The sequence below is a fragment of the Amphimedon queenslandica genome, unplaced genomic scaffold (assembly GCF_000090795.2).
Source record: "Amphimedon queenslandica unplaced genomic scaffold, v1.1 AMPQUscaffold_13394, whole genome shotgun sequence".
NCBI lineage: Eukaryota > Metazoa > Porifera > Demospongiae > Haplosclerida > Niphatidae > Amphimedon > Amphimedon queenslandica.
This window is the reverse complement of record NW_003546370.1, coordinates 202,309-216,118: the sequence shown is the minus strand read 5'-3', so window position 1 is coordinate 216,118 and position 13,810 is coordinate 202,309. Positions and strand designations below refer to the sequence as shown.

The 13,810-nt window shown below is 36.6% G+C and overlaps 2 protein-coding genes and 2 long non-coding RNA genes across 4 annotated transcripts in view; all 4 read left to right on the top strand.

The window, feature by feature from the left end:
* Positions 1-9: 9 nt before the first annotated feature.
* Positions 10-991, top strand: LOC109582242 (uncharacterized). The gene is made up of 4 exons (XM_019996899.1): positions 10-160; positions 206-419; positions 471-521; positions 574-991. The coding sequence occupies exons 1-4, from the start codon at positions 11-13 to the stop codon at positions 915-917; spliced, it is 759 nt and encodes a 252-aa protein (XP_019852458.1). The 5' UTR covers position 10; the 3' UTR covers positions 918-991.
* Positions 992-1,107: 116 nt separating this feature from the next.
* On the top strand, positions 1,108-1,929 carry LOC109582243 (uncharacterized). The gene is made up of 3 exons (XR_002184979.1): positions 1,108-1,190; positions 1,287-1,379; positions 1,739-1,929. It is a non-coding gene; the product is annotated as an uncharacterized LOC109582243 (long non-coding RNA).
* Positions 1,930-11,925: 9,996 nt separating this feature from the next.
* The window catches only part of LOC109582241 (uncharacterized), a 9,127-nt gene continuing 7,242 nt past the window's right edge, over positions 11,926-13,810 (top strand). Inside the window, exon 1 of the mRNA XM_019996898.1 lies at positions 11,926-11,950. Within this exon, the coding sequence (XP_019852457.1) occupies positions 11,932-11,950 (19 nt within the window). The 5' untranslated portion in view covers positions 11,926-11,931. The remainder of the gene's footprint in view (positions 11,951-13,810) is intronic.
* LOC109582256 (uncharacterized) lies at positions 12,305-13,238 on the top strand. Its single transcript, XR_002184989.1, has 2 exons — positions 12,305-12,752; positions 12,798-13,238. It is a non-coding gene; the product is annotated as an uncharacterized LOC109582256 (long non-coding RNA).

Sequence of the window (13,810 nt, the reverse complement as noted above, 5' to 3'; positions counted from 1 at the left end):
GAAAAAGGGCATGCTGGCCATACTCGGTACTCAGGCATCGAGTTTTTATTTTCAATTTTCTGATGACAAATCTGATGGTAAGGACTGCTTCCTAAAGGTCCACAATTTCCCCTCACACACAATTGATGGCTGGAGAATAAAACCATGCAATCCTCCTACAGTAAGTGACAGTTTCCTAGAGATCTCTATACTTTTTGGTTCATAGATAAGTAGAAGTCTTGTTGTTCGTTACAGCAGTAAAAGTGCTGAGCCTCCATACATTCAAGTATCAGTAAAACCTGATCAGTCTGAACCTGTTGCTGATGAGATGTCCCATGCTTTATCTATTGATGGTATACAAACATCATCTGATGCATCTAATGTTCAATGGAATATTGAAGTATCAAAAAATGATTTATTATCAACCACTTTTTCATCAAGTAATTATTTCTTATTCTTATTGTAATTATTGTAATTATAATTATTATTAGTTGTTCCATCAGTTGTTGCTGCCACTTCAATGGAAAATGTACGACCAAAAGGTAAATTTGATTTTTTGATTTAGCTTCTTGATTTTAATAATGCACCCAATAGATCAACAGGCCCAGCAACCAACACTTGATTCTGCTGAACTAGCAGTAAAAGCTTTTAGGAAACAGTTTGAAGCTTTATCAAAATTGTTATCAGTTTCTTCTAATAGACTGGCAGTTGCTCCTGCATTGTTTGGTGACGGTCTGATTACTGAGACTAGCTTTGATGAAGCTATTGATGATGGTCCAAAGACTGATCAAGCTAAAGGTTTATCACTAATGAAAGCTATTAAAGCTACAATCAACGAACAACCAATAGAAGCAATATTAGGACTTATCAATGTATTTGAGAGAGTAGAACCATTCAAACACATTGCACACAAACTAACTGAAGACACTCATCTTTAGTTACCTTTTGATTACCTTTTGGTATCAATTTTTGTTAAGTTTTAGTTTTGATGTTATATATTTAGAAGAGGCTCCAAGCAAATGTGCACGTGCTTGTGGATAAGAAATGGGGCTGAGGGGATAAGAAATGCTTGTGGATAAGAAATGGGGCTGAGGGGCTGGACTAGGCTGACTAGCTGGAGGACACATTATATCAGAACCTGCCAGGAACTGAGAGAGGGGGACCTGGTTACTGAAGAGAGGAATGGGCTCATTATAAAGAATGGATTGAATGTAAGATTGTGTTTTGGTACATGATAGTTTATTATGCATTATAATGTACACCAACTAATGTATGTAATGCAGCAATTTTTTTGTTAATTTATGTAGAAAAACGTTAACATATGAGAGAGGAATGAATGAAAATAGAAGAATCCTTCTTCTCTATCAACCACTCCAGCAGCTGCAATGGTAATGGCTCAGGTAAACTGTACTCCATGTATTATACTAAATAGTATGTGTGTGTATGTGTCTCATTTAAATGTTGTTTTTATTGGGAAGTTTAAATTTACTAATTTACTAATTGTGACCATAATTGACAAAAGGTACCTTATGGCAAGTAGTGAAATTTGTCTTTAAAGCCAGAAAATTCCAACTTCCTGAGCTCTATTTATCATAAAAATACTCCACAGGATGCAAAAAATTACTATGTAACTTTTAGAAACAATGGTTGTCCAGCAGAGCACTCAGAGGTTGATATTTTCATTATAATGATGAATTTTAAAATCCACCATAAGGTACCTTTTGTCAATTATGGTCATAAATATTTTATTATTTAATAGGCACAGCAGCAGTCCAATTCAGATTATTGTCCATCTTCAAAACGACTCTCGACTCCATCTTCAACAAAAAGTGACAAACCATCTTCTGTTCCTCCTAATCGTCCTAATTCAGTTGGTCCTATTACTGTTAATGGTCCTGGACCATCTAATTCTAGCTCTCCTAGTGTGTACCTCCTAGACAACAGCATGATCTTTAAGTAAGTATATACATGTACATGTATGCAGGGTTTCCCACAAAGCATGGTAAGTGAACTAACAGCATGCATGTACAATTGTACATGTACTGTACATGTACGTAGCATTTGAAAAAACTTTAAAAATTCATTAAAAAATTAACTTTGATTAAAACCAGTTCAAACTTTCTACACAACTTAGGTACATGTATATCTATCAGAAATATTACAAAAATAGAAATTTCTCTGCTTTTTTAATTTTGGCAAAATATTTTTGAGCAGTTTTAAAAATTCATAAAAAATCCAATTATCAATTCCACATTTGACTGGATTGTAAATTATTCAATTATCAAGCAACTGAATTATGACATTAGGTCCTGCATTGAAAAGTACATGCATAATAATTGGGCCAATTGTCACACCCACTTTCCAGTTAAAAATATCAGTCACTGATTGGAGCTTTGAATATCATTGAGTCTCTGTATTATTGTAGGCTGTGTAGCTTGTGGTGATGTCCCTGCTGTAGAAAGACACCACTGTCTGTGTCCGCCTGCACGGTAAAGCGTTCCAAGTGGAAGCTTAAGGAGAGTGAGTAGATTACAGTGAAATGGCTCAGTGTTAGGAGATAGCTGGACATGTTTTCACAGGTATAGGAGGATTTTATTGTCAGCCATTGTTTGTGCCAGGGTCTAGGTGTAAAGTCTTGCCCCTTGCCTTCTCCATTGCTAGCACTCCCTTTTACCTTGTCTGTTAGCCTCATCAAATGTTTTGTGCTCTTAGTTTAGAGTTTATTATAAAAATGTCTTTTTATTCATATTTAGCAAGCCTCATCAGCTGGAGAGCGGGGACCTCCACCTTCAGCTCTTCCAACAAACCAGCCACCATTTAGGCCAATGTCAGTACCAGAGACACTGGACAGACTTAATGAAGAATTCAACCTCCTCCAGGCTCAAAACCAAAGGTAATAATGGGACCCCCATTATTGTAACAGGTGTCATTTTTAGTGGTGGGCAGCTAGTGCATAGTTTAGTACCTCATGTACAAACAAAGGGAGCTTTTATAGTTTATTGTCCAATATATGGAGTGTGTGTATCATAATGTATTTTAAGGTGTACCATGTACTATAGTATTAATGATGTTTATTGTGTCTTAATTTGTACATGGAGCCAAATGATGACATATATATCCAGAGATTAAAAATTGATAATGAAGCCTACTCTCCATGTGTGCATGCATTATGATAACCTATGTGCAAATACACAACTTTTATGCAATCCTGAGGTTCAATATTTTAGTTAAATCCCACAGCTGCTGGCATTATTTTACAATTATTATTATTATGAAGTTGTAGCTTTTTTACTGTTTTTCTAAAGACTTCAAAACATTTCTAATATACATATATGCATATGTATATGTAAACCCTTATGTACTCTTGGTAGCCTGTATTTATTATAAATTTGGTTAATACTCAGGCAGGCTGCTATTGGAAGGATTTTATTGTCTATCAAAGCAGCTTATGTAGCTGTTTGAATAACTGTCCTTCCTTACTCTAATCCTTGTGGCAACAGTTATTCCTGGCTAAGTAACAAGCCCCATATCCTAAGTATACCAACTACTAATCAAGCGCTTGTTTTTAATTTGATGTATAATATAACTTTGTAGTCAAAACTTCTTAAAATACATGACACATCACACATTGTTTATTCTCTCTCATTTTTATTTTGAACATTTGATCAGTTTATATCATTACTGTTTTTTCCTCCTATATTTTGTATGTTGCTTCATGTTTGCCTGTGTATTACAAATGATATAACGGGTACATTGTATGTAAGTATGTGCTCTGTCTGAATAGAATAGGACTACATCTTTAACACTATGCCCTTACCTTATGGAGGCTCTCCTGTTTTTGCCTGTTATTGCTAATGTGACAAACTCTAGCCAGGGCGTGTGCTAGCTCCTGCTAATATTTGCTACACTTTGTTGTAACAATCTGCAATTTTGTTTAGCAAATTAACATCAATTTGAAGGCCAACTGTCAATGCTTGATGATCCTAATTAAACATCAGACATGAATGTGTACACAAGAAAAACAAGTCTATTTATAATGATAATAATAACTATGTACATGTGCATGTAATTATAATGTGTGTTTGTTGTGTTTGTAGTATAGTGCAGTTCATGTTGCTCTTAGTGTAAGAATCAGTTTGCGTGTCCCAATTGATACAAAACAATGCTTACTTCATACATGTTCATGAAGTCTTGTCATAACACCTGGTTACCAATCAGGACACCTGCTACATTGTGTATGTATATTGCATGATGCAGCAGCAGCAGTGTGTGTGTGTGTGTGTGTGTGTGTGATGGTGTAGGATGTGATTTTATTGATTAAATTCTAGTGGCAGTCAAAGAAGAATATGTCTATCTTCTTGATTAGGCTAGCAGTCATTAACATTGTTTGTAGTGGCATTGTTTTGTACCTGTTTTTAGCAGGATATGCTAAATATCAAATGCTAATAAATGATTGATTGCTTATTATCCTATGCAAATTGGATTGTATCAAGTATTGGGCTTTGTAATGTAGAGAGATCAATTGTATAGAAAGTTATTTACAATTTGTACACATACATCAGCACATTACTATTTATAAACTATTTTCTGGTGTGCTTTAAAAGATTAAAGCATGTCCCTGGTATGTACATGTATATTTAGCTAAACTTTGTCCATATTATTACTGATCATCCTCCTAATGTATACTATTACTAATAGTACAGTAGTGGTGGAATCATCATGTCTCTTGTCTAATTTTTAGTTGTACTGTACATGTGAAGCCACATGTATGCTGTGTAGAAAGTTTGAGTTGATTCCAACATAAATTTTTGAGTTATGAGCATTTTTAAAACGGCCAATTTTTGAAAAATACCCATGGCTATTGCATGTGATTTTTTTGGACAAATGGCTTCAAAATCACCCCAAATTTTTATTACATTTTTTGATACATATTGATGTACTTACGCTGTGTAAAAAGTTTGAGTTGATTCCGACTTAAATTTTTCAAGTTGTCAGCATTTTTTAAGCGACTAATTTTTGAAAAATACCCAAGGCTACAGCCCATTTTTTTTTAAAAAATGACTCCGAAATCACCCCCAATTTTTATTACATTTTCTGATACATATATTGATGTATTTATGCTATGTAGAAAGTTTGAGTTGATTCAGAATTCAATTTTTCCAGTTATGAGCATTTTTTAATTAGCCAATTTCCAAAAAATGGCTCCAGAATCACCCCCAGATTTCATTACATTTTTTGATTCTGATATTAATGTACTTATACTATGTAGAAAGTTTGAGCTAATTCCGACTTACCGGTGTATTTTTTAAGTTATGAGCATTTTTTAAAAGCAACAAAATTTGAAAAAGCATTGACTTTTGTACATGTTTTTTCACAGTTATTACAATTACTATTAGTTTATAACATTTTCTGATGCCTATTATCATGGTATCTTACCTTTCTCTATTTAGAAACGTAACAATTCTCAGCCTAGAAAGACTCCTTGAGGTGAAAACTGCTTCATTCACAAACTAGACCAGAAAACCTTACAGTCCCTCATCCTCAAGGGAGAGGATGATGATCATAGTGGTGGAGGACAAGAAGTAGGAGAATTACGAGGAGGAGGAGGAAATGGACATGAGGATGAGGGGAATGAGGATGATGATAAAGAAAAGGATGAGAGTGATCAGCATGGAGCAGGAGTACAAGAGAAACAAGATCGTAGAGTTGAGGGTAAAGGACAAGAGCAAGTAGAAAAGGAAGGAGATATTGCTAAACAAAGTTAGTAAAGTGTTCTTTATAATTATTATACTAACTGTCATTATTAGAGGGTTCCAGTGGTGTAGCAGAATCAATCCTACTTTTGCTCGCCCCAATAAAGCAGTGTTTTATTATTTATTTGTTATAGTTTATTTGTTATAGTTGTATAAGGAAGACATTGACAATTTTGGTAAAGATTATCTTCTCCCTCCTACTTGTATCATTTCAGTTTACAGGCTGGTACTGAAGCTATGCTACACTATGCTATACCAATTGAAGGTGTAGTTTATCCAGTAACAATCTTCATCCACAGATCATTAAGAAGTACTCCTACTACTGTTAATACACCATCAAGTATTCACTATGACAACTGTTACATTATCTATTTGATACATCAGATACTACTAGTAATAATAGACCAACTGAAGCTACAGCTAGTACAACAGGAACAAGTATTGTAACTACATGTATATTGATCAGTTGTGATGTGATATTGTGTGTAGGTACTGTTAATCTTGATATTGTTAAAGGAAAGGTTCAAAGTGTTTTAATGAAGAATCAAGTTGCTTTAATAAGAGCTTTCAGTCTATCATTAGGTGATGTATCAGATGAACTCCTCTTAGTTGGTATTACATCAAAATCAGTTCAAGAATCACCAACTTATGATGGCATCATTGGGTCTTTCCTAGCTGGCCTTATACTTTCATATGCAGGCAGTCTAAACTGAAGGAAAGATGTGACACATTAATAGCAGCATTATCTAATATTGGGGGACCAGTAGCTGACGCTGCTGGCATGTTAAAGGAAGATTGGGAACTAGCAATGAACATGTAACTTTATTATACTAGTAGTTCTGCATAAAAATGGCTACTTCTTTCTAGCTGTGACAACTCTTCTACCTGTCTGTTTCCTTTTGTTCATTGATATTTGTCTTCCTGCTGGCTCTAACTCTGTTAAGCCAGCCACTAAGTCAGGTAAATTGATCTCTGTTCAGCTGTTTTCTCTGTGCTGCCTTTGTTTAGTTTTATTGGGTTCACCAACATGTGGCAGACTGTGACTGTATGCCTCCTAAGAAGAAGGTCCCCAAGGGTGCTGGTAGGCCTCCCATCAACCCTACTTCCGCCACTGCTTCTTCCTCTAATGTTGTCTGTCCCATCTGTGAAGATCTCATTGATGATGACAATCACAAATCAATTCACTGTAGTGGTCGCTGCCAGTCGTAGGTACATAGAGGCTACGGTGGGCTTACTCTTAGAGCCTTCAAGATTGCTAAGTAATCTGACCCATTTCACTGTCCTTCCTGTAGAGTTAAGTATTTGTCTAATGAAATTTCTCTTCTCCAGCAAGATCTTTCTAATCTCTCCTATTCTTTGTCCTCTCGTATTACTTCACTTAAGTCTAGGCTCTCCTCAATTCAAGAACCTAGTATATTTCGATCAGAAGGTGATAGAGAAATTAACCATGGACTTGAGGATACAACTATGCCACCTTACCTTCCACCTCTAAGTTTTCTATAGTTATTTGCGGTATTCCTGAATGCCCTCCAGGCACCAAGAGGAATGCTCATATCTCACACGACTTTGAGAAAGTAGCTGACGTCATTCACTCAGTTGATAACTCCATAGCTTCGGCCTCTATTAGAGACTGTCGACGGATGGGTAAATATTCACCCACACATCCAAGGCCTCGCCCTGCCTTGATAACACTAAACAGCTCCAAAAATGTTGTTTCATTACTTTCTAAGAGGGGCTCTGTATCCCAACCATATGTCATTAAACCTAATATGTCTAAGTCAGAGAGGCTGATTGAGAGGCTTCTTCTCAAGGAACACTGGTGACTTATCCAGTCTCATGTTAGTAAGAGATATTTGCATCGGCAAATCAGTAATTTATGTCAATAGAGTACCTCATGCCAAGATTATCAACTCATCTCTTGTTCTTTCTAAATCCACTTCTACCAAATTAACTCCTAATGACCCAAATTCTGACCCCACTTCTAATTTTTCTACTGGCCAGCCTCCTCCTGCCCCTTCTCAAGAAGCTGTGTCTTCCCCTGAGGGGGAAGCATCGTCTTCTTCCTGACTAGTCCTAGACATCTGTCTCATCAATGCCAGAAGCCTTGTCCACAAACTCATTGACTTTCAATCCTTCGTATTTTCCTCTGGTGTTTCCATTGTCGGTTGTACAGAAACCTGGCTCTCTCAATCTATTTTTGATAATGAAATCCTCCCCCATCTTTTTCTATTCATTAGAAAGATAGAGCTGGGAGAGGTGGCGGTGTATTGCTAGCAGTCAAAAATACAATCCCTTCTTCACTCTTATCCTCAACTTCTCATCTAGAGGCTATTTCAGTCTTAATTGATAATAACTGGAGCACTGTTATCTGTATTGTTTATTGTCCCCCTAACTGTATTACTGATTACTGTGATGATCTCATATTATATCTAAGAGATCTCACAAATTGTCATGGTTCTGTCATAATTATGGGCAACTTTAATGCTCCTGACATTGACTGGTTTACCTTGTCTGGTGATACACACTATTTTTTTAGTCTCTGTGATCTGGTGTTTGATTTCAATCTCTCACAAGTTTTTCAAGTCCCTACCCACAATAAAGGCAATACATTGGACATTGTCTTAACTAGCATCCCTGGGGCTATTTCTAATGTCATTGCTACCCCTATTGCATCATTCAGCACTGACCATTCGCCAGTTATGTTTCTGGTCTCACACTTACATGATGTATCTCCTACCTTACTTGCTAAACAGGTTTATAATTTTTCTAAAGCTGATTGGACAGGCTAGTTGATTAATTATTGGATTTCGACTTTGGTCCTCTTCTTAATGATGACAACATTGAAAGTGTTTGGCTGTCTGTCAAGGAGCTTCTCCTCTCATCTCTTCATCAGTATGTTCCTCTTATTACTATCCGTTCTACCACTAATTATATTCCCTGGCTCAGAGGTCCACTTAATTTTCAACTTAAGAGCCTTCATACTCTTCGGAGACGATTCAAAGCTAATCCTTTCTCTAATCTGGAGCAGAAGCTACTTAAAGCAGAGGAGGCATTCGCAACTAATTATAAGAATGCTAAACATGTATATGAAAAGCAGTTGGTGCAGAATCTCTTCCCCATTTGTCAGGTGTATTTAAATACATCAGGAGGATGACTAAAGTGGATGGTCTGCCTCTTACCATGTCTTTTAAATCTCAGAAGGCAAGTACCAGTTTAGACAAACCTGATCTTTTTAATGCCTACTTTTACTCAGTTTTCACGGATTATTCTGATTTTGATTTTGATCCAGCTTCCTCCTCCCCCATCATGACCAACTCTCTTCTATCTTTTGTGAGGAGGATGAGGTGTTTCGTGAGTTGTCTTCACTTGATGGATCTAAAGCATTAGGCATTGATAGCATAAGCCCACTTTATCTCAAACGCTGCTGTGGCCCTTACACCACCTCTGACTTATCTATTTAATCTTTCACTCTCTACTGATTCTCTTCCTCTGGATTGGCGAACCCACCTCATTAAACCAATCTTCAAATCTGGGGATAAATGCAATGTTGCTAATTATCATCCAATCAGCTTCTTACCTACCATATCTAAGGTCTTGGAGAGAATTATCCACAATAAGATCACAGGTCATATCTGTGAGAATATCTCACCTCTTCAATTTGGTTTTCTGCCATCTCGCTCACCAATCAAGCAGTTGCTATCCCTTACTTCTGTTATTCAGAATGCCTTTGAGGCTAATGACTCGATAGACTGTGTTTACCTGGACTTTAAAAAGGCCTTTGATAGTGTTCCCCATCACAAATTGCTGTACAAGCTGTGGAAATTTGGGTTTACAGGTGATTTGTGGGCCTGGTTTCAAGCTTATTTGTCCTCACATCAGGCTCACGAAGACAATGTGTTCGTGTGGATAATACTAATTCAGACTTTTTACCCGTATTGAGTGGTGTACCACAAGGGAGTGTTATTGGGCCTCTATTCTTTTTTGTTTATATTAGTGACCTCACCAGTACTAACTCCCTTCCAGCTTTCTTACTTCTGTTTGCCAAAGACTCCAAATGCTTTAATAAGATCTGATCTACAGTTAATTGCTCTCTGTTACAAGAGAAGCTTGATGCAGCTCTCAAATGGAGCAACGAATGGGACTTGAAATTTAACTTATCCAAAACATCTCTGGTAAGATTCTCAAAGAAAAATTGTAAGCCTTCACCATATGACTATACTATTTAGGGGAATTCCATCACTGCCTCTAGTACCATCAGGGATCTTGGGATTCATTTCTCTTCTGATTTATTATGGTCAAACCATATATCTATTGTCATCGCTAAGGCTTACAAAATCTTAGGTCTTTTAAAGAGGTCTTTCTCATGTAATGATATAACTGTTAGAAAGAGGCTATATGTCACACTTGTTCGATCTTTACTGTCTTATGGTTCCCAGGTATGGAGACCCTCCTTAATCAGAGATATAGTGAATTTGGAGAGGATTCAGAGGCGTGCTTCTAAGTTTATATTGTCAGATTACAAGTGCACCTATAAAGATTGTCTGATTCGACTCAATCTGTTACCGTTAGCTATATACCTCGAGTATTTGCATGTATCTTTCATGTTTTGCTGTTATAAGGACTCTGGTAGCAATTTTGATCTCCCCTCTTATTTTTTTATATGCAGTATCTCCAGGGCCACTAACCTCAATAAACTCAAACACAACACTCCCATTCTACTCTTTCGTCCCGCTTATATTTCAATCGTTTTCCCAGACTCTGGAATAAACTCCCTGCCTTTGACCTTTCCCTATCTATTGACACTCTTTGTATTAAGCCTAAGAAATTCCTTTGGTCCTATTTTTTAGAACACTTTGATGGTAGCAATCCTTGTACTTTTAGTTTTATGTGTATATGTAATAAATGTTTGTCTTTGTCTACATCCGCTAACTTATCTAGTTTCTGATCATTTTGTCTTTACTTTCCTTTTTCTCTAACTTTTTTTCTGAACTACTCTACTTTTTTTTCTATTGGTATGCAGCTTCTCTGTTGCATATCCATCAGGCTATCTCTCTTCTTTCTCTCCCTCTGTCTCTCTAACTCTCTTTTTACTACACCTGTAGTGTTATATTGATAATGATAATGATAATCACACATGCACCTAATTAATAATGATGTATACATGTATGCTGGATTACTTGTATACCCATTAATGTATATGTTTTATTTTTATTTATTAATTAATGTACCATATTTGCCTGATTAGAAGCCCAGCTTAAATAAATGCCCATACTTTAATCATAGTGTATTAAATCTATGCTTAAAATATTCTCACTATAGACGCGCATATTTTTTATCCAATTTAGGTAACCTCGACTTTAGATTACTCCAAATAGCTTAACTCTTAAAGCAGAGTCTGGTGACCTATGGGGATATGGGTTCAATCCCTCCTTTGGCAGATTTTTTATTTTTTAGCAATTTTCCCTGTGCCGTTAAAAAATAACCGCCCGGGCTTCTAATCAGGCAACTACCCTGCTCTTGTCCGGTTTCATTAGTAAATAGAGACTGGCTAGTAATAGTAGAGAAAAGGGTAGTGAATAGTGACTGCTAGTAATAGTACGGCAGGAAAAGGGTAGTGGGGTGGGGCGAGACTAGGAAAAGGGTAGCCTGTAGGTTAGGATAATAGTCATCACTGGTTCTTTACAACAAAGAGAAGGTTTGAAATTGGTAAATGATTAAATATGTGTTTATTTTAGAGCTATATATAATCCCTCCTTTTTCCTGTAGTCAATCACTTTCACTATTTGTAACACTCTTTCATTACACACACGTGTCACCTAGTAAAAAATATTAATAGAAGAGCATGGTCTTGAAATTGCAGAACGTCATCACGTGACAGTGACGACAAACTTGAACAAAGCGAAAATGATTGAGGCTGCGTTTACACTACTCCTGTTTCATTGGAAAACAGAGACTTTTTGTCACAGATAGTACAGCTTTCGTTTACACTAAAACACATGAAAACGCATACTTATCCGGAGACATTTGAAAACGAATACCTAAGCAGATACTTCTGTAAAGGAATGATAAGTTCAAATGAAAACGCAGCTGGTGGATTACAGGTAGTGTAAACACCTAAAACCAGTGATAGCAAAAACTATTCGGATTCAGTGGAGTGGAGTAGTGTAAACACAGCCTAAGTGAACAAACAATAACAACAATGGCTTCTTCGTTTAAAGGTTGGCACTGATTCTCTCTCCCTTCCTCCCTGCCACTCTCCTCTTTTTCTTTCTCTCATTATTATTTCTTGTTACAGGTATTGGTGAAATATTTCAACATTCAGCTCCCGTAGTAGGAGAATCGCTGTTTGTATGGGGAGGGCAAAGGCCTGGAATTTGGAAAGCCTGCAGTACAGTCTCCTCAAACAGGGGCTGAGACACCAATCATTTTGGGTTGAGTTAATAACTACAGGTTTAATAAGCAATTATCAAAAGTGGGGGCAGTGCTCCTATATCAAAAGCATGAGGGGCTCTGCTCAAAAGTGGGGGCCGGGGCTGTGCCCCCCTGCATCAAAAGTGGGGGGGGCTCCAGCCCCCCCTGCCCCCCCAGATTCTCAACCACTGTCAAAAGATGAAGTTGTACTCCACCATTGACAGACTGGACTTTCAGACTGGTCGTTGGTCCTGTCACGTGACCAGAGGAAAGCCACCTCCTCCTAGGACCTGAAGGATACTTCTGTACCATCAGAAACAATGACATCTTTTATATGGGTGGCTACTGTGGACATGGCGTCTGCTATCATAATGATGTCAACTCAAGAGTAGATAATAATCTACTCTTGGTAAAATGACAGAAGATAATTAATGCAATCAATAAATCATCACAAGAAGCTATACTCTTCAAAACTCAATATAAACTGCTATCGAGACTTCAATTGGCTTTTAGGTTTGTACTAATTTTTGGAGCCATTTTTATAAAAAAACCATGGACTTCAATAAAAAGTTAATTTGCTTGATACAGGGTATATAGGACAAGCTCTAAGTAAGCATAACTTGTTTCACCACTTTTGTTTTAAATTGTTAACAGACTACCACAGCTTTGGAATAAGCTAGTATAGGCCTGGTAGATTTCTCCTTGCCCTCCATTAAAAGAAGATTAGATGATCTGATGTGGCAGACTAAGTTTGACTTCATAATAATTTATATTTTTTTGTATTCATGTAGCAGCTTAGCTAATGCATGTCATGTCAAGTTGTGAAGTTTTCCTATTTTGTGTCAAAGAATTTTTCTTTGTCACAATCATTAATTGTCACTATACTCCTACTACTGTCACCTGTTGCTGTGAAATGCGTGAATTGTGACACCTAATGTGGCATAAACTATTGTCACTTCATTTGTTAGTAATACACGTACCAGTATGTCTTTAACACAGTAATTTCTCAAAAGTTTGCACTCTCAAATTTTAAAATATGATGAATTTTTTACTGAAATCACTGAAGGCTGGTTTAAGATGCATTAATTTCTTATTTCTTTCAGACTTCCTCAGTCACAATTTTAACAATAATTATTTACAATTAATACAACAGTAAGAAGAGAAAATAAAAAAATACACAACATATTCTAAAATAATAAAAAAACTAACTATAAGTCAGTTTAGTAATAATACAAGCGTAACAGCCTGTGACAGGCAACAAAATTACATCTAGTTCTTTTTTCTCAATCAGCATATCTCTTCCAACAAGACTCACTCCAACTATAAATACCAACAACAAACAAGTAACAATAAACAGTTATATATATTGTACCTAGTGTTCCATTTTCATCAAGTTCAGGCCTTGGGAATTCTCCACACTGTGCTGGAATACTTTGTATCCTTGCATCTTCTCTCCATACATTCCTGTTATGCCACCAATAACTACTGGCGTTCTGCTTTTCTATGAGACAATCAAGTCAAGGAAAGTTAGCTGACATTTTGTCAGGACTTTTGATGTCCTTTTGTTTAAGAGGTCTTGTTGTCTCTTCGGGTCTTATAGCAGTCCGAGGACATGATGTAGAAATACTGAGTATTCTTTTGTTAAAATAAGTTAAGGAAGAAGGAGC